The sequence below is a fragment of the Panthera leo genome, chromosome D4, assembly GCF_018350215.1.
Source record: "Panthera leo isolate Ple1 chromosome D4, P.leo_Ple1_pat1.1, whole genome shotgun sequence".
NCBI classification, from domain to species: Eukaryota; Metazoa; Chordata; class Mammalia; order Carnivora; family Felidae; genus Panthera; species Panthera leo.
In genome coordinates this window covers 673,245-694,611 of record NC_056691.1, presented here as the reverse complement: position 1 = coordinate 694,611, position 21,367 = coordinate 673,245, and the positions used below count along the sequence as shown (strand labels likewise).

The following is a 21,367-nucleotide window of genomic DNA, read 5'->3' as shown; positions in this document are numbered from 1 at the left end:
TCTCATGTTTCCAGACGTAGCCCTATATTCTTTACCTAACTAAACTCACAGAGGAAAAAACACCTTAACTCAAATTTTAGAGAATTCAAGAAATCTGTGGTGTCCACAAAATAATTAGGAAAGAGCACTAGTAACAGGTCTAAATTACAGAATTATCTTTAATTTTTTTTTAATGTTTATTTTTGACAGAGAGACACAGTGTGAGCAGGGGAGGAGCAGAGAGAGAGGAAGACACAGAATCTGAAGCAGGGTCTAGGCTCTGAGCTGTCAGCAGAAAGCTCGACGCTGGGCTTGAACTCCAGAGCCGTGAGATCATGACCTGAGCCAAAGTTGGACATTCAACCAACTAAGCCACCCAGAAGCCCCAGAATTATCTTTAAAGGACAATTTCAGTGCCACCTTGCTGGCTCAGTCGATTAAGCATCCGACTCTTGATTTTGGCCCAGTTCGTGATCTCACAGTTCGTAAGACTGAGCCCCACATTGGGCTCTGCACTGACAGCATGAAGCCTGCTTGGTTGGGATTCTCTCCTTGCCTCTCCCCGGCTCTCTCTCTCTCTCTCTCTCTCCCTCTCTCTCTCAATATAAATAAATAAACTTAAAAAAAGTTAAAAATATTTTACCCTTACAAACACTCCTGAAAGAACTAAGAAGACATCCATTAGTGGAGAGACATTCTGTGTCCATGGACTAGAAGACTGAACAGTTACTACACCAGCACCACCCAAAGAAATCCAGACTCAGTGCAGTCCCTATTGAAGTCCCAATTCTATTTTTTGAAGACACAGAAAAAAAATTCTAAAATTCACATGGAACCTCAAGGGACTCCAAATAGGCAAAAGAAATTAGAAAAGAAGACTAAAACTGGAGAACTCACACTTCTTCATTTTCAAAGTTAATTACAAAGCTATAGTAATCGAAAGTATGGTACTGGAATGGACAGGAACATATAGAACGATGCAAGAGAACAGAGAGCCCAGAAAAATATGGTCAAACGATTTTCAATAAAGGTGCCAAGACCACTCAATAAGGAAAGGACTGTCTCTTCAATAAACAGTGCCGAGAAAATCAGATATCCACATGCAAAAGGATGTAGCTGTACCCTTAGCTTACAATGTATACAAAAGTTAACTCAAGTTGGATCTAACATCTTAAGAGCTAAACTACAAAACTCTTAGGGAAAAAAAAGAGGAAAATCTTTATGACAATGAATTTGGCAATGAGTTCTTGGATTTAACATCAAAAGCATAGGCAACAAAAAAATAAACTGGATGTCAGCAAAATTAAAAACTTCTCTGCATCAAAGGACATTATCAGGGCGCCTGGGTGGCTCAGTTGGTTGGGCATCTGACTTTGGCTCAGGTCATGTTCTCACGGTTCGTGGTTCCAGTCCTGCGTCAGCACAGTCTGAGCTGTCAGCACAGAGCCTGGAGCCTGCTTCGGATTCTGTCTCTCTCTCTCTGCCCCTGCCCCGCTCACGCTCTGTCTCACTCTCTCTCTTAAAAATAAATAAACATTAAAAAAAAAAAAAAGGACACTATCAAGTGAATGAAAAGACAATCCAAAGAATGACAGAAAATATCTACCAACTATACACTCGATAAAGGATTAATGTCTAGAATACATTAAAAAAAAAAAAACAACACTCCTACAGGGACACCTGGGTGGCTCAGTTGGTTGAGCATCCAACTCTTGGTTTCAGCTCAGCTCATGACCTCACAGTTCATGGGTTCGAGCTCCGCATCTGGGTCTGTGGTGTCGGTGTGGAGCCTGCTTGGGATTCTCTCTCCCTCTCTCTCTGCCCTTCCCCTGCTTGTGCTCACTTTCTCTCAAAATAAGTAACCTTAAAGGAAAAAAAAAACAAAACAACAACTACAACTCAACAAGAAAAAAGCACCCAATTTAAAAATGGGCAAAGGATGTGAATAGACATTTCTCCAAAAGAAGATATACAAATGGCCAATATGCACATGAAACAATGGTCAACATCACTAATCATTAGGTAAATGCAAATCAAAACCACAATAAAAATTCTACTTCACACCCATTAGGTTGGCTATGAGCCCCCCCAAAAAAAAGGAAAATCCCAAAACACGTTGGCAAATGTGTAGCGAAATTGGAAGCTTTGTGCGCTACTGTTGGGAATGCAAAATGGTGCAGCCGCTATGGAAGAGAACATGCAGTGTTTCACAAAATTAAACAGAATTTCCATATGACCCAGCAATTCTACTTACAGGTATATTTGTAATAGAACTGAAAGCAGGGACTTGAACAGGTATTTGTACACCAATGTTCACAGAAGCATTATTCACAATAGTTAAAAGATGGAAACAATGCAAGTATCCATCAAGATGAATGGATAAACAAAATGTGGGGCATCCATACAATAGAAGATTATTCAGCCTTAAAAAGTTAAGGAAATCCTTCAATCTGATGCAAAATGGATGAACCTTGAGAATATTATGCTAAGTGAGATAAGCCAAACAAAAAGTATAAATTTTATGATTCTGCTTAAATGAAGTACTTAGAAATTCACAAAAATAGAAAAAAGAATGGTGATTCTCAGGAACTGGGGTAGGAAGCAATGACAAATTAGTGTTTAATGGGAACAGAGTTTCAGTTTGAGATGATAAAAAAGTTCTCGAGATAAATATTGGTGGTGGCTGCACAACAATGTGACTGTTTCCTTCCGTCCTTTCCATTTCTTTCCTTATCACCCAGGAAAGTCGGCCCACAGAAGCACTGTGTCCTCTACAGGATAAACACACCAATTATACTTCTATGCCTCTTTGAAAGCACCTAGAGTCAAATCAGCTTTGGAAATGGGACTAACACTCACATTTCCCACAACCCATGTTAGGTGATTCGTCACCACAACTGCCAGCATACTCTCAGTCATTACTATATTTACCAATTATGAAGCAAAGCTATTTAACTGTTTGGGTGCAAGAGCACCTGTAAGTAAACAACAGTGAGAGAACTCAAGGGACCACAGTACAGGTACAACCATGTTTCACTCTAAGGAAAATTCTATGCCTGACAGATTTTATTACCTCGACCCAACAGAATGCAAGTAATAGCAGTAGTAGTGGTAACAGTGATAATAATAATAATAAAAAAGAACGCAAATATACAAGAGTTAGTACCAATCATAAAAACAATAGTCACAGCCTGGGTAGGCTTTTGAGATATTATTATATTGACTCTTTCAGAACCGGATTTTGTATGGACTACAGCTGTCAATATTGCTACTATCCATCTAAGTACAACCTGAGGCATTATAATGCAGCCAAATATAATTCTGGTTATGACAGAAAATGGGATAAAAAGAAGTCCTTAAATGTATCTATTATCAGACTTAAGAAGCATTACTTTACTGAAATCAGGCTTAAATACTTAAACTTGAAATACACAATGATTAAGAAGCTTAAAACAGAGTATGACTCAGAAAGTAAGGACTGTGCTAGGTGATAAGCCTGCTATAATTACATTCATTTTAGCATTTGTATTTTGTTTCAAGTACTCTTGACAGATTAATTTTTCAAAATGTGTAGGGGGTAAGTAAGAATATAACTATACTTCTTCCAAGATATCCCATAATACAAATGACTCATTGGTTTGTACAGAAGCATTCCTCTTCATTTACCCCAAATAACTGCAAATTCCAGAAGCCAATGAAAATATTTTGTATTCTTTGAAAACTTTAAGGAAAGAATGCTATGTTAAATCCCCAAATTAATACCAGCTTCACTTTTAGGTTATGTTTAAATTTAAACCAGCTTCACTCTTCACATACATTTAAATCTAAAAACTTTAGACCCTACCTTGAAGTGTTCAAATGTGCACTTACGATATTCACACCACTCCACAAAAAAGTGTAGGCTTCGGAAAAACATCAGTAGATCTCTTCTATCTTCTGCTCTGTAGGAATAAAAGATTTTATGATTAATAAATACTAAAAATGAGAGCCCCATTCTGGCATTTTTTAAGCTTATTATTTTTTAATTATTTTAATGTTTATTTATTTTTAAGAGAGAGAGAGAGAGAGAGAGAGAGAGAGAGAGAGAGGGAGGGGCAGAGAGAAAAGGAGACATAGAATCCAAAGCAGGCTCCAGGCTCTGAGCTATCAGCACAGAGTCCGACACAGGGCTGAAACTCATGTACCATGAGATCATGACCTGAGCTGAAGTCAGATGCTTAACCAACTGAGCGACCCAGGCACCCCTTATTGTTTTTTATATATACTACACTAAAGCTAAAAACAGACCTTGATACATTTCTATATTTTAAACTCTGATTATGTGCCCCTGTGTGATTGCTAATGCTAATTTTTTTTTTTTTAATCAAATTTTAGTTAACATACCGTGTAGTACTGGCTTCAGGAGACTTCAGTGATTCATCACTTACATTCAACACCCATTGCTCATCACAAGTGCCCTCCTTAGTACCCATCCTCCATCTAGCCCACCTCCCCTCTATCAACCCTCAGTTTATTCTCTATCCTTAAGAGTCTTTTGTGGTTTGTTTCCTTCTCGCCTCTATTCCTTCTCCTTTCCATATGTTCATCTGTTTTGTTTCTTAAATTCCACATAAGTGAAATTATATGATACTGATCTTTCTCTGATTGACTTATTTCACTTAGCAGAATACATTCTAGCTCCATCCATGTCACTGTACATGCAAGACTTTCTTTCCTTCTTTTTTTTTTTTTTTTTTTTTTGATGGCTGAGCAGTATTCCATTGTGTATACATACCACACCCTTATCCATTCGTCAGTGGATGGACATTTGGCTATTGTTGATAGCACTGCTATAAACATTCGGATGCACGTACCTCTTCGAATCTGTATTTTTGTGTCCTTTGGATAAATACCTAGTAGTGCAATTGCTGGATCATAGGGTAGTTCTATATTTATTTTCTTGAGGAACCTCCATGCTATTCTCCAGAGCCGCTACACCAGTTTGTGTTCCCACCAAACGTGCAAGAGGGTTCCCCTTCCTTCCCATCCTCAAAACACCTGTTGTTTCTTGTGTTAATGTTAGCCATTCTGACAGGTGTGAGTGCTATCTCATTGTGGTTTTGACTGGACTTGTATTTCCCTGATGATGAGTGATGTTGGGCATTTTTTCATGTGTCTATTACCCATCTCGATGTCTTCTTTGGAGAAATGTCTATTTATATCTTCTGCCCATTTCTTAACTGGATTATTTGGATTTTGGGTATTGAATTTTATGTTATTTATATATTTTTGGATACTAACCCTTTACCAGAAATGTCATTTGCAAATACCTTCTCCCATTGTTTTGCTGATTGTTTCCTTTGCTATGCAGAACCCTTTTATGTTGATGAGGTCCCAGTTCAGATTTGCTTTGTTTCTCTTGTCTTTGGCGATGTGTCTAGTAAGAAGTTGCTCCCAGAAAATTCAAAGAGGTTGCTGCCAGTCTTTTCCTCCAAGATTTTGATGGCTTCCTGTCTCACATTTAGGTCTTTCATCCATTTGAAATTCATTTTTGTGTAAGGTGTAAGAAAGTGGGCCAGTTTTCCCAACGTCATTTGTTGAAGGGACTGCTAATCTCTCAGCCTGAAATTCCCTTTTCCCCAACTTAAAATGTTTAAATCCTACTCATCTTTCAAGATATTATTCAAATTCCACATTCTCCTTGATTTCGAATTTGATGACCCTGGTAAATAAGAAAGACTACATCTGGACTTTGTCCCCAGTTTCCAGCACAGAGCTTTGAAAAAAGTTAGAATTCCTGATTGACAAGAGTGCCTTTCTTATGCTAATGAGGTGGCCCCTACAAAGCCTTAAGATGGGGGTTGGTCACCAGAAAGCCTAACCACATTTTGAAAGGGTTGAACTCTGAGCCAACCAGACCTCCAGGGAGGAAAGGGGAGCTGGAGGATTTTAATCATATGGCCAATCATCCCACCAACTATGCCTCTGCAATGAAACCCCAAACAAAACTCTGGACAACAGAGTCCAGGGGAGCTTCCTGATTGGTGAACATGTTGATTTACAGGAGGCTGATGTGCTCAGAGTTCACAGGGAAAGGTTTTCCTCCTCCACCCCACTCCAGAACCCAGACATGCATTGCTTCCATTTGCCTACTTCTGGAAAGAGCTTTTATAATAAAACTACAATGTTTAGTGTAACACTTTCAGTGAGTTTTCTCTTTCTAGCAAACGGTCAAATCTAAGTGGGTTGTGGGAACCCCCAAATTTATAGTCAGTAGGTTGGAAGTACAGATGACCCCTGACACTTAGGGACGGCACTGAAGTGGGCCAGTCATGTTCAGGACTTTGCTTTTAATCTGCAGGTCTGCACTAAATCTGGGTAGTGTCAGGACTGAATTGAATTATAGGGCATTCTACTTGGTGTCACAGATTATTGTGGGAACAATGACCTCACCACCACACTACATGTCCTATTCCAAAATAGCTACAAAAAATTTAATTTCTATGCCTGTGAGCTCCCATGCAATTTACCTTAATGGTCTTAATACTATACTTACTGTTATACTGACACCCAAAAATGAGCACCTTGTAGACAAGAAGAATGTATTCATTTAACCATTCATCCCATAAATGATTATAGGAGTCAAGTCCTCATTCTAATCATGATGGAGTAAGCTCCACCTAAACACTCCAATTACTATTCAGAACCACAGATATAACACACAAAGCAGATAGCAGAAGACTGTGAAATGCGGACAAAAGAAGGCAGAATGGTAGGAACCTCCAAGAATTAAGGGAGGACTGGGTGAGGAGTTCCTTAGGATTTATTTTTACCTCCTGCATATCCCAATCTGGATGTTACAGCAGACTCCAACTCAGATCTGCCGTAAGTTGGAGGAAAAAAGAAAAAAAGATAAAAAGGTTCCTAAGAAAGCAGGGGTTGTATAAAATGAGAAGGGGGAGTATACTGCTCTCGATGATGAATTTTTGGATTTAACACCAAAAGCTAAGGCAACAAAACCAAAAATGAACAAGGGATCACATCAATGTAAAAAGATTCTGCACAGCAAAGGAAACCATCCACAAAATGAAAAGGCAACCCACTAAATGGGAAAAAAATATTTGCCAACCATGTATCTGATAAGGTAGGTAACCAAAACAAAGAATTCATAAAACTCAGTAGCAAAAGAACACGACCAGACTGAAAAATGGGCAGAGGATCTGAACAGACACTTTTGCAGAGACGATATACAAATGGGCAGAAGACACAGGAAAAGAGGCTCAACATCATAGTGCAGAAGTGCAAATCAAAACTACAATGAGAGATCACCTTGTACCTGTTAGAATGGCTAGTAGCAAAAAGACAAGAAGCCACAAGCGTTGGCAAAATGTGGAGAAAAGGAATCCTTGTGCACTGTTGGTAGGAATATAAATTGGTGCAGTCACTATGGAAAACACTACGGAGGTTCCTAAAAAAATTAAAAACAGAACTACCATATGATCCAGCAATTCCAATTCTGGGTATCTAATCAAAAGAAATGAAAACTCAAAAAGATATCTGCACCTCCATGTTCACTGGAGCATTACTTACAATAGCCAAGATATGGAAACAACATGACTGCCCATCAATGAATGGACAGATAAATTCATTCTGGTACATCAACACAATGGAATATTATTCAGTCATAAATAAGAAGGCAATCCTGTCATTTGCAACATGATGGGACCTTAAGGACATTATGCTAAGTGAAATAAATCACACAGAAAAGGTAAAACACCATAAGACCTCACTTCTATGTGGGATCCCAAAGAAAAAAAACAATAACAACAAACTCACAGATACAGAGGACAGATTGGTGATTGTCAGAGGCAGAGGCAGAGGCAGGGGCAGGGAGTGGGCAAAATGACTGCGGGTGGCCAAAGGTACAACCTCCAATTATAAAATAAATGAGTCATGGGGATTTAACGAACGCACAGCATGGTGACTAGTTAATGTTACCGTATTATAAATCTAAAAGTTGCCAGAAGTGCAAATGTTAAAAGTTCTTATTGGAAAAAAAACTGTAAATACACATGGTGATAGATGTTAATCAGACTTACTGTAATGATCATTTCATGATTTATATGTATACTGAATCATCATGCTGTACATCTAAAATGAATACAGTGTTATGTGTCAACTAAATCGCAATTTTAAAAAATCCAATGTTTGAAATCATGCAACTTAATCCACTGAAAATAGTGTTTATAAATTTTCCTTTGTGGTTTATTACATAGCAGCAAAAGCTTTCAAAAATTAGGTAATAAAATTTTTGAAATGGTTAGAGAGAGAGAGAGAGGCCATGCAAAACAACCCCAATGTCCAAGAGGAGCTGTGCCCTCTTTCTCCCAATCAGGCAACTGATGCTGCAGACAATAACCAAAGCCAGCGGAGAAGCAATGCTCCCACTTCCTGATGGAAGGCTGCTGCTGCTGGTGAGGCTGTGGGAGGAGGCTTTGTCAATCAGCCCCATCTGACCCCAAGCAACACTGAGCCTAGGGGAGATGCCACTCCCACTCCCCACCAAAGGGATCCTGCAAACACAGGAAGATGCTTTGTCAACATTCCCCACCCTACACTAAGGGTTCCCAAACCCAGAATGGGGACAAATCAGGGAGAAGGAACTGAGAGAAAGGCATCCTTCACCTCCATATATGAAGTCCTGAGATCATTCCAAGTGGCCTTCACACAAATCTGACCAGAAACAAGAAAGCAAAGGTATCAAGAACAAAATCAGAGTACAATACCGCCCAGAATTCAGGGTGGCCTCTGGGCAGCACATGAGAGGAGCAAACCAAAACAGGAGATTTAAACCATCGCCCATAAAAGTGAGCCAGGATGTGCTTTTGCATAAAAGCGCGTTGACAAGGACAACTGCAAACATGGCAAGTAGGGACTATGGGAACGTCCTTCCTCAGAAACACCAAAACCACCACATACTGTCAGTCACACCCACTGGAAACTGGCAAGACAGGAAAACGTTTACAGTAGCCCAGCAAACACGTAACCAGGAGAAGGGCCACCGAGCAGAGGACAGCACTGCAGTGTTTCTGCTGATGCAGCCACGTCCCCATCTGAGCTTGGTGGTTCTTGAAGATGACATCCTGCTTTCTCGGTGGAACCTCAGCCTGACCACAGCAGACGGATCTTGTTCCGAAAGAATTGTGTTTCTTTTGTGTTCCCAAATGAGCTCTGTTTGTTTTGATCTATCTGTGGGGTCCTGAGGACTAATGAAAGGGGCCTGATTATGTTCCACTTAACTCAGAACTTCCTGAACACATGATGACAATGCAGAGGACGTTTCTCAAAGATACTGAGAGTCAAATGAATAAACTGGTGCCAACAAGTGCAAAATCAACAGAGAAACAACAGACATGCTGAAAACCAAGGGAGGAAAAGGTATAGAGTGAGAATCTTTAGAAAACAACAAGTTTGAAAAGAATCTATGTAAGAAGGAACTGGAAAACCACGTACAGGGCAGGGAATTTGCTCAGAAAAGACCTGAGAAGACCATATACTTTCAACTCTGGCTGATCTTTAGTCTAAGGGTAAGCAGGGAATAAAGGCAATGGCAGAGTGTTGAAAGACCTCCCTAAGTGCAGAAGGAATGTCCCAACACAGAGCCAAAATGCAGACACCGGAGATCAAGTATTTTTGCTTTATTACTTGTGTTTCCTTTTTGTGCATAATATCCAAAACGTCCATATTCAAAAACAACCACAAAAAATTAAGCAAGCAGGGGTGCCTGGATCGCTCAGTTGGTTAAGCATCTGACTTCAGCTCAGGTCATGATGTTGCGGTTTGTAAGTTGGGGCCACGCATCAGATTCTGTGCTGACAGTGTGGAACCTGCTTAGTGTTGTCTCCCCCTCACCTCCACTTGCATGTGCGCTCTCTCTCAAAATAAATAATCTTAAAAAAAATGAAGCATGCCAAGAAAATATATAAAATGACCCAGCTACAAGGAAAAAAGTTCTCAGAAACTGGCCTCAAGGAAACACAATGGAACTACACAAGGAACTTACATCGACATGTCTTAAGCATGTTCGTTCAAAGAACTCAAGGGAACCAAGAGAACCATATGTATGACAAGGAATATTAGAGAAGAAATTATAAAAAGGAAATGTAGAAATTTTAGAACCAAAAACTTTTAAAAATGAAGTGAAAAATTCAGTAAAGGGATTTAAGCAGAATATCTGCAAAAACGAATGCAGGCAGAGTGAAACTATCCACTCTAAAAAACAGGAAGAAGGGGCGCCTGGGTGGCTCAGTCAGTTAGACGTCCGACTTCGGCCCAGGTCACGATCTCACGGTCCGTGAGTTTGAGCCCCGCGTCGGGCTCTGGGCTGATGGCTCAGAGCCTGGAGCCTGCTTCTGATTCTGTGTCTCCCTCTCTCTCTGCCCCTCCCCCGTTCATGCTCTGTCTCTCTCTGTCTCAAAAATAAATAAACGTTAAAAAAAATTTAAAAAACAAAAAAAAACAGGCAGAAAAAGAATAAAGAAACATATATGAAGCCTAAAAAACTGTGAGATTGCATCAAGTGTATCAACATATACACATATAACAACACTTAGTGGAGTCACAGGAGAGCTGAGAAAGAAACTGAAAGTATACCTCAAGAAATAATAGCCCAATCCTCTCCAAACTGGATGAAAGCTTTAGACATATCTGAGACGTTCATAGACTGTACAAAGAATGAACTCAAAGAGATCCACACCAAGACACGTTATACTCAACCTGTCAAACACCAAAGACAGAATCTTCAGATTGACAAGAAAGAAGCCACTCATCATATAAGGAACCATAAGTAAAACCAACCACTGACTTATCATCAACAACCATGGAGGCCAGAAGGGACTGGGATGACATTCAATGTGCTAAAAGAGAGTCAACCAGAAATTCTATATCTGGCAAAATTATCTTTCAAGAATGAAGGAGAAATCAAGACATTCTCTGATATTAAAAAGCTGAGGGAGTTCGTGGCTAATACACCTGACCTACAAGAAATTCTAAGGGAATCCTTCAGGCTGAAATGAAAGAATACTGTACAGTAACTCAAAGTCTTGATGGAGAAATAAAAACACTGATTACACAGGCAAGTAACAAAGACAGTATTGTTGTATTTTTGATTTATAACCCCTCTTTTTTTCCTGTATGATTTAAAAATAAATATAGAGAGCGTAAGGTGAAATCTGTTCATGAGTATACTATGTATAAAAATGTAACCTGTTATAAATTATAACAACATAAAACAGGAGGGAAAGAAAGAAGGGAACACAGTTTTTGCATACCTTTGAAAATAAGTAGGCATTATACGGTTCTTATAAGTCGAAGACGTTAATTGTAATCCTCAAGGTAATCATTAAGACAATAACTAAAAACTACACAAATAAGGAAAAGAGAATCAAAATGGAACCCTATGAAAATCCATTCAACATAGAAGAAGTTAGTAATGGAGCAGCAAAAACGATGTGGTACACAGACAATAAACAGCAAAATGACAGAAGCAAATACTTCCTTGCCAGTAATTACTTTTCAATGTAAATGGATTAAACTCTCCAACTAAAAGTCCAACTGGCAGAATGAATTTTTAAAAATCTGATCCATCTGTATGCTGTCCATAAGAAACTCACTTCAGAGGCATATACACAAAGAGGCCAAAAAAAATAAAAGGCTTGAAAAAGATAACTCCACACAAATAATAACCAAAAGAGAGCTGGGGTGGCTATACTATCATGAGACAAAACAGAATTTAAGTCAGAAACTGTTATAGAGGCAAAGAATTACATAATACACAGATACAGGTATCAACTCATCAAGAAGATACAATATATCTTATAAACACATATGTGCACCCAACAAAGGATCCCAAAATACATGAAGCATAATTTGACAGAATTAGGGGAGAAATACAGTTCAATAACAGCTGGACATTTCAAAGCCCCACTTTTAATAACAGATACAACTAGTCACAACATCAATAAGAAAATAAAGGATCTGAACAACAGTATAAACCAACAGACCCAACAGACATATAAAAACCACACCACCCACCAACAGCACAATACTTATTGTTCTCAAGCGCACATAAAACATTCTCCAGGACAGACTGCATGTTTGGTCACAAAACAAATCTAGATACATTTTTAGAAGACAATCTTTGCCAAAGGCATAAAAGCAGGAGTTGATAAGGAAAAATGAAAAATTCAGAAATATATGGAAATTAGATAACAGACTCTTAACCAATGGGTCAAAGAGTAACAGGAAATTAGAAAATTATTTGACAAAAATGAAAATGAAAATGCAGTATACCAAACCTTATACAAGAGCAAAAGCAGTGCAAAGAGAAAAATTAATAACTGTGAATACCAACACTAAAAAAAGAATAAAAATCTCATCAATAGCTTTACTTTATACCTTAGGGAATTAGAAAAAAAGAAGAGCAACCTGAACATAAAGCTGGTGAAGGAAAGAAATAATTAAGGTTAAAATACATATAATAGAAAACAGAAAAATAAAATGAAAATTTGGTCCTTTGAAAAAATTAACAAAAGTGGCCCCCTTTTTAGTTAAGTGGACTAAGAAAAAAGACAATTCAAATTACCAAAATCAAATGAAAGTGGGGATATTATTACTGACCTTACAGAAATAAAAAAGAGTATAGGAAAATGCTATAAACTAATGTATGGCAACAAATTAGATAATCTGGATGAAATGTGCAAATTCTTAACAATATACAAACTACCAAAACTGACTCAAGAAGAAATACAAGGGGCACCTGGGTGGCTCAGTCGGTTGAGCATCTGACTTCGGCTCAGGTCATGATCTCATAGCTCGTGAGTTCGAGCCCTGTGTCAGGATCTGTGCTGACAGCTCGGAGCCTGGAGCCTGCTTCAGATTCTGTGCCTCCCTCTCTCTCTGCCCCAACCCACTCGCATTCTATCTCTTTCTCAAAAATAAATTAACATCAAAAATTTTTTTTTTTAAAAAAGAAGAAGAAATAGAAAATCTGAATAAACTTGCAACAAGTAAAGAGACTGAATCAATAATTGAAGTTTCCCAACAAAGAAATGCCCAACACCAGATGGCTTCACTGGTGAATTCTCTCAAATTCTTATGGAAGAATTAACATCAATCATTCTCAAACTCAGGAAGAAAGGTAAAGAAAGAAAAAGAACACCTCCTAACTCATTCTATCAGACCACCATTACCCTGATATAAAAGCCACACTAAAACATCACAAAAGAAGAAAACTACAAACCAGTGCCCCTTATAAATACAGGTTAATGTAATCACATTTCTATGCACTAGTGATGAACAATGTGAAAATAAAATAAAACAACTCCATTTATAATACCATCCAAAAGAATAAAACATGTAGGAACAAATCTACTCAAAGAAGTCCAAACCTGTACACTACAAACATTACCGAAATATATTAAAGTCAGTCTAAATTAATGGGAAAACATTTGGGTTCATGGTCAGTAGACTTAATACTATTAAGATGGAAATATACTACAAAGTTCTTTATAGACACAATGCAATCCCTATCAGAATCCCAATGACATTTTTGCACAAATGTAAAGGCCAACACTAAATTCACATGAAACTGAAAGGGGACACTAAACACCCAAAACAATCTTGAGAAAGCAGAAAAAAACTGGAGGACTCATATTTTCCTGTTTCAAAATATACTACAAATCAACAGTAATATAGACAGTATGGAAGGAGCAAAGGCATAAACATAGGGATAACTGTAATAAAATTAAATCCAGAAATAAAATCGAGATCTATGTTCAATTCATTTGACAAGACTGCCAAGACCATTCGATGGGGTAAGAAAAGTCCTTTCAAACATGTGCAGGGACAAGCGGATATCCAACTGGAAAAGAATGAAGTGACACCCTGACTTTTCACCATATGCAAAAATTAACTCGAAATGGATCAAAGGACTAAATACAGGACTAAACCATAAAGCTCTCAAAAGAATGCACAGAAGCAAATATCTGACCTTGAGTATGACTATAATTTCTTAAATATGACAGTAAAACAGTGATCAAAATAAAAAATAATGCAGATTTTATAAAAACAAAACTGTGCATCCAACTTTTGTACATCAAAAGATATTATCAAGGTAGTAAAAAGACAAACTCCATGGTGGATTTGAAAAACGTGCATCCAATAAGTGGTTCCCAGAATATATAAAAACTCTTAAAATCCAACATAATCATAAAAATGCCGCAACAAGCTATCATGAACATTGCTGAAAGAAATGCAAAAATAGAAAGTATCAACAAAGAAATAAAAGCTTTAAAAAAAAGAATCAAATAGGGGCGCCTGGGTGGCTCAGTCGGTTAAGCACCCAACTCTTGATTTCAGCTCAGGTCATGATCTCACAGTTTGTGGGTTTGAGCCCCAAGTCTGCTTCAGATTCTGTGTCTCCCTCTCTCCCTGCCCCTCCACCACCCACGCACGCGTGCTCGCTCTCTCTCTCTCTCTCTCTCTCTCAAAAATAAACTATAAAAAAAAAATAAAAAGGTGGGAATGCAAGCTGGTGCAGCCACTCTGGAAAACAGTATGGAGGTTCCTCAAAACACTAAAAATAGAACTACCCTACAACCCAGCAGTTGCACTACTCGGCATTTCCACGGGATACAGGTGTGCTGTTTCAAAGGGACACATGCACCCCCATGTTTATAGCAGCACTACCGATAATAGCCAAAGTATGGAAAGAGCCCAAATGTCCATCGATGGATGAATGGATAAAGAAATGTGGTATATATATATATATATATATATATATATATATATATATATATACACACACACAATGCAGTATTACTTGGCAATCAAAAAGAATGAAATCTTGCCATTTGCAACTGCGTGGATGGAACTGGAGGGTATTATGCTAAGTGAAATTAGTCAGAGAAAGACAAAAACCATATGACTTCACTCATATGAGGACTTTAAGAGACAAAACAGATGAACAGAAGGGAAACAAAAATAATATAAAAACAGGGAGGGGGACAAAACAGAAGAGACTCATAAATATGGACAACAAACTGAGGGTTACTGGAGGGGTTGTGGGAGGGGGGATGGGCTAAATGGGTAAGGGGCACTAAGGAATCTACTCCTGAAATCATTGTTGCACTATATGCTAACTAACTTGGATGTAAATTTTAAAAAATAAAAAATAAAATTTAAAAAAAAAAAAAAGGAATGAGTAATTCCCAAATGTGACCCCCCCCCCAAAAAAAAAACCCACCTATGCCTATAGATTCATACAGACGTCTAAGCCCAGACAAAGGACAACCAAATGTCTGAAAATTAAAAAACAAAGCAAAAAAATAAAGACTGTGTATTTCTCACCAAGAACCACGGAGGCCAAAAGCAAGTGGCACTACATTTTTCATAAGCTGAAAGGTCTGACCCAACTAAAATTCTATATCTAGAGAAAATCTTCTTCCAGAATGAAAGTTAAGATTCTCATATAAAGAAAATTAATTTGCTACCAGAGACCTCACTGGCATAGTTCCCTCCAACTCTTTGAGCATATTTAAAATAGCTGATTTACAGCCTTTGTCCAGTAGGTCCAATGTCTGGGCTTCCTCAGGGATGGTTTTTATTGATCAGTTGCTCTTTTCCTCTGTGTATGGGCCATATTTTCTTGTTTTTTGTTTTGCATGTCTTATAATTTTTGTTGAAAAATGAATATTTTATTTTTTATTTTAATTTTTTTAATGTTTTATTTAGTTTTGAGAGACAGAAACAGAGCATAAGTGGGGGAGAGGCAGAGAGAGAGGGAGACACAGAATCCCAAGCAGCTCCAGGCTTAGAGCTGTCAGTACAGAACCCAATGAGGGGCTCAAACCCACGAACTGTGAGATCATGACCTGAGCCGAAGTGTCACCTTAACCGACTGAGTCACCCAGGCACCCCAAAAACTGAATATTTTAAGCAATATAGTGTGACAATTCTGAAATCAGATTCCACCCCTCTCCAAGGTTTGTTGTGCTTTTTGTTCTTTTTGTTTAGTGACTTTTCTGAACAAATCTGTGAAGTCTATACTCTGCTGTGTGGCTCCTCGAGTCTCTGCTCAGTTAGCTAGTATTTGACAGAGATTCACGGTCTTTGCCAAGGGGCTCTTCGTGTGTGTCAGGACACGTCTCCACTACTCAGCAAGGCAAAGGAAAATACCACCTCAGCCTTCACCTGCTGCTCTTGCAGAACCTCACAATACAATCAGCCAGAGTGAGAACGGTAGTCAGGGCATCTCAGGTCTCTCCTGAGCATGAAGATCACCTTCAGCATGCACACAACCCAACACATGGACCTTCCAGAGTCTCAGGAATAGATCAGAAGTTTCCCAAGTCCTTACGGCGATCCCATTCTCCAGCTTTTCTGTTAAGGTTTTTAGTTAACCTATTAGTTCCCAAGTGTTGGGCACCACCTCAGGCAGCTATGAAGTTTAAAAATTGCTTCAAAGTATCTTCAACAGATACTCCCAGAGAAAAGGCTTTCACACTTGATGAGCTCTACATCAGATCCAATAAATACAGCCTTGCAAGTGAGTTCTTTGAGGGAACTAAAAACAGGTCAAATGAGAACAATTCACAGGGAATGCATCTTTGAAGGACTCTCAACTATTCTGTCCCCTCTGGTGGCTGCCAGGCTTTCTGGTTGTCACCATGACTGCAGGCTTGTAGTCATCAAGGTGACCACAGAGCTCCTAAGGGAGAACTGGAAACAGGGCATTTAAGAAGCTACTTACTAAGATTCTGCTGTTTTTCCTAAATAAATGCTCCCTAGATTGCTTCAAGACTTCCTCAGTTCGTTTGTAAATATGATTCCCACACTTTTGGTCAGTTTTCTTGCTGCTTTTATGGAGGATAAAACCGTCGAAGGTACTTACTTACTCTGCTAGTTTCACTGACATCTATGCATTGGATTTTAAAAGGACTCAAAGAGGGCTTTCTCTATTGACCCTCTGGTTTCTGTATTCTGATGCTTTAACATCTGGGGCCTTGCTGATGCTGGAAGAACTGTCCCTCTCAAGTTAGCAAATTCCTAAAGACAGTAAACAATTTGCTCGTGAGCATGCTTTTCAAACACGATCCAACCAGTCCAAGGCCCACACCCCATCAACTTCCTTTATCAAGCTCTCAAAACTTTGGCTGCTATCCACCTGCTCTAATTACCCAGGATCAGGTATCCCACAACTGGGGACAACCCCTATGCTCCAGAGCCTCCTGAAGTTATTCAAACTAGTCAAGCCTAAGCCTACTCATTCTGCCTCACCTGTTCCTTCCCTTAAAAACTGCTATACTCCCACTCTCCCTCTGCCCCTCTAGTGCTTCCCTCTGTGGCCCCCAGTGACATGGTGTGCCCCTCTTGTTGTGAACTATAACAAACTATCTTTTCAGTGGTGATCGTCTCCCAATTTGTTGGCCTTACAATACTCAAATAATAGTAAAACCTATTAAAACAGGTTCTAATGCATTTATTCGTAACTTCTAGATATTAACCATACAGTACACATAAGCATAGATGTATATATCAAATGTAAGCTGTTTCCTATACATGGCAAAAGGACTACCCCAGAACATATAAGCAGCAGTGGTGATGTTCATTTTCTCCCTTCTTGGTCATTCAGGCAAATGGTCCTGTAGAAAGTGATGAACTCATTGGCACTGCTTCTCAGAGAGACCTCACCAAATTGGTCTTCATGGCAGCTGGAGTTGTATTACAGTGCTATTTCTATGAAGGTGGCCAGTGTAGGACAGCTCATGATCATTGGGCAAATGGCACTCTGAAGCTACTTTGAAGCTAGTCTTAGTAAGTTTATTAGAAGTTGTAATGATAACTCCATGAGGGCTTCTGTGTAAGTCAGTACAGGGATTAACTGAATAGGGATTCTTGGGAAATGCTCTCAGAGATGTGAAAAATGAGCGTGTGTGTACTGTTCATTCAAGGTGCCTGTCCAAATCCTTTCCAGTTATGGCCTTTTATGATTTTCTGTGCTTTTTTAAATTTTCCCCAAAAGGAGTGCTTTGCAAAAAAAAAAAAAAAAAAAAAAGGCAAGCCGGCCTCACACACAGAATTCATTCTTGGGGAATCCTTGTAACTAGATCAATAGAGTCTATTGTAAATAGTGGTGGGCACAAATACTTACCAAAGGAGTTTAGGAATCTGTGCCCCAAGTAATACCAGACAACAAGCAATCTGTAAGATGAAGTAATTCCATGGAAAGTGGGTGGCCCCGGGGAACAGTGTTTTGTAGATCTGGTTTTGCTGACAGGCATTCCCCAAACAGTGGCAATCACTCCATGTTGTAAAGGAAACCTAAGTCACAAATGTTCTTCTCATAGCTCTCTCATTCCTATTCCTATTCCAGTAAGTTCCACCATTTCTCAGAAATATTTTTATTCTTTGATTCATAAACATATAAACTTTGAGAATGGGGCAAAGCCTTGCAAATAAGTTTATCCAGTTCCTTCATTTTGAAGATACATAAAAAGCTCCAGACACGAAACGTCTTTCCTAATTCAGTGGCGTTAGTCATTAGTTTAAGAAAAACCCAATGAAATATGTTATACCAACATATATTGTCCTTATCATGTTTATAATTTACCCTGCCTCTGAGTGATTATACCACAAGACGAAATGCAGTACATTTGTAGAGCACCTGCAGTTGGTAACAATTGGACACCATGAGGTGAGGCCCCGACCTACTCGCGTCTCACCCCGTCACTGAGACCCTCCTGAACATGCTATCTACCTTAGATACCATTCCCTCACCCTGCACATTCCCGATCTCCCATCCTAATGGACCACTTCTCTCTCTCTGGTGTATTACTTACTTTTCATGTCAGTTTTGTTTACTATCTGTGGGCAGAGGGGTTTTGTCTGCACGCTGCTACGTATCCAGCACACGGAGCAGTCTTGCCACATAGCAGATGTGCACTGTTGTGCACTGTTGGTCCCACAGCACTTACAACAACACTTACCAGCCAGTATGTTTTCCATATGAGCCTGGAAAATCTTTTTAGGCCAGAATAGAAGGAAGTGCTCAAAAATATAATGAGGGAATATCACATGGATTCAGGAACCAGCCTGAAGCTGTTCCCACTGGTCCAGTGTAAGACAATTTGCACACCAAAGTAGAGTAAGGAATTATAAATATTAAACATAACGAAGAATGAAACCATACCATAGTAAATAGATAGGTACACACAGACACACATATATAGAGAAGAAAGGAAATCTATTTCTTTTTTCTTAAGTTTATTTATTTATTTTGAGAAGGACAGAGAGAGAGCATGAGTAGGGGAAGGACAGAGAGAGAAGGAGAGAAAGAATCCCAAGCAGGCTCCACGCTGTCAGCACAGAGCCCAATATGGGGCTCAATCACACGAACTGTGAGTTCATGACCTGAGCCAAAATCGAGTCGGACGCTGAACCGACTGAGCCCTAGGTGCCCCCAGGAGATCTATTTCTGCAGCATAAGGCCTAATATCTACTGACATAAGGGGAGGAAGAGCCAGAGTTGAAACATCATCATTCTGCAACCATCACAACAAAGAGTCATCACACAAGAGTCACCAGGGGATGCTAAATCTAAGCAGAAAATTTAATGATGAGTAGTATCTGTATGGTCATAGTGTCCCCTCACAGACATTAACATCTGCGTGGTCACAGTGTCCCCTCACAGACTAGTATCTGCGTGGTCCTAGTGTCTCCTCACAGACTGCCTATTATTCCAAGAGAAGGCAAAAAAACCAAAAACACAAATCACGGACCATCCAGTGGACAGTAAGGCGACAGTATGACTGAATCAAAATTACTGCCACCTACACGGGCAGAGAACTGAGAAGGACAACATATCACCGGTACGGTATTTTGCTTCAGAACAGCAACGGATCTTGAATAAAGATTGAAGACAAAATGAGGAACGTTCTACTAGGGGGTAGGAAAGATAGAACACCTGTATTTTGTCAAGCTGGCAAAGTAATAAGAGGCAAAGAAAGATTCTAGAATTGTTCAAATTAAAGGGAATCTAAAAGGTCATGACAATTACATGCGATACTTGACACTAGACTGGATCAGGTAATGCACCAGAAAAGTAAATGCAGAGAAGGTCATCATTAGATGAACTAACCAATGGAAATACAGGTGGCAAATTAGATAAAAGTTTTATATCAATGTCAGCTCATGAAGTCGATTACTGTGTTATGAATATACAAGGGACTATCACTATCCTCAGAAATGTATACCAGAGCCATAATACATGCAATGTGTTCTAAAAAGGTTCCACCAGGAGGAGCAGCAGAAATGGTAGAAATGTGGGTAAATACAACCAAAGTGTTCGTCTTCTCTTAAGTTCTTCAAATTATGTATGGTGGTCAAAGGTAAAAAATCTTAACACTGGTTGATGGGGGTCTTCAGTGTATACACATGAACATAATTCCTGTGAAAACCACAATACAGAGCATAGAAGAAAGGAACGTATATGGTTACAAGCCTTCCAGGTTGCACTTGCAGTGGCAAAGTATTAAATCTAACTAGAGCGTTGAAAGTTAGATTATGAATGCTGCAAGCCCTGTAGCAGCCAGTAATTAAATAACAAAAATAACAAAAACCCAGATATAGCCAAAAAGTCAGTAGATAAAATTAAAATGGAATAGTAAGAAAATAAATAGTCCAAAAGAAATCAGAAAATGGGAACTAAGGAACAAAAAAACAGAGACACAGAAAATGAAAATAAAAGAACAGATGCATTAACACACAGTTACATAAGCATCTATTTTACAGGGAACACTGAAGATTGTTAATCTTACTCTGGTATCCGTTACTAACACCTTTTTAATGTCTGAGAGAACAAATTACACTATGAAGAATACCGGCCTATAAAGAGCGGCAGTTCCTTCATTAGAGTCTACACAGGCCAAAGTGACATATTTTAATCTCCATCAAACAAGGGAGCAAAACTAAGCTCTTAATCATGTGATGAGGAAGGGAGCCAAGAAAAAAAAATCTTAAAAATGCAACAGCCCAGGTTTAAGCACACACAGACTACAGACACTAGACACTCAAGAGACAGAGGGAGAGAAGAGAGCCTGACCTGTGACATTAATTTAACACAGAACTGTATGGAAAAGTGGACTAAATCACAACTCTTCACCCCCATTCACGTCTCCACAAAGGACACTCCATTACACACTCTTCCATTACAGAAAGAACAACATTGTGCACTGTTGGCTCTACAAGTTGTAAGAGCGACTGTAATTTATCTATTTTTCCCAGGCACAGTCCAAACTTCACTAAACGTTAAACAGATGTTATGGATTTCTTTCACAAAATGTTGGCAGTG

At 39.0% G+C, this 21,367-nt stretch overlaps 1 protein-coding gene across 10 annotated transcripts in view; it reads right to left on the bottom strand.

Annotated features, from left to right (window-relative positions):
• The window catches only part of LOC122204688 (centromere protein P), a 243,079-nt gene that overhangs the window by 184,251 nt on the left and 37,461 nt on the right, over window positions 1–21,367 (bottom strand). For 8 of the 10 annotated variants that reach the window (XM_042912269.1, XM_042912267.1, XM_042912265.1 and 5 more), the window contains exon 5: window positions 3,824–3,920. In XM_042912269.1, the coding sequence (XP_042768203.1) occupies window positions 3,824–3,920 (97 nt within the window). The remainder of the gene's footprint in view (window positions 1–3,823; window positions 3,921–21,367) is intronic. The other 2 variants (XM_042912272.1, XM_042912271.1) reach the window with 1 other exon arrangement.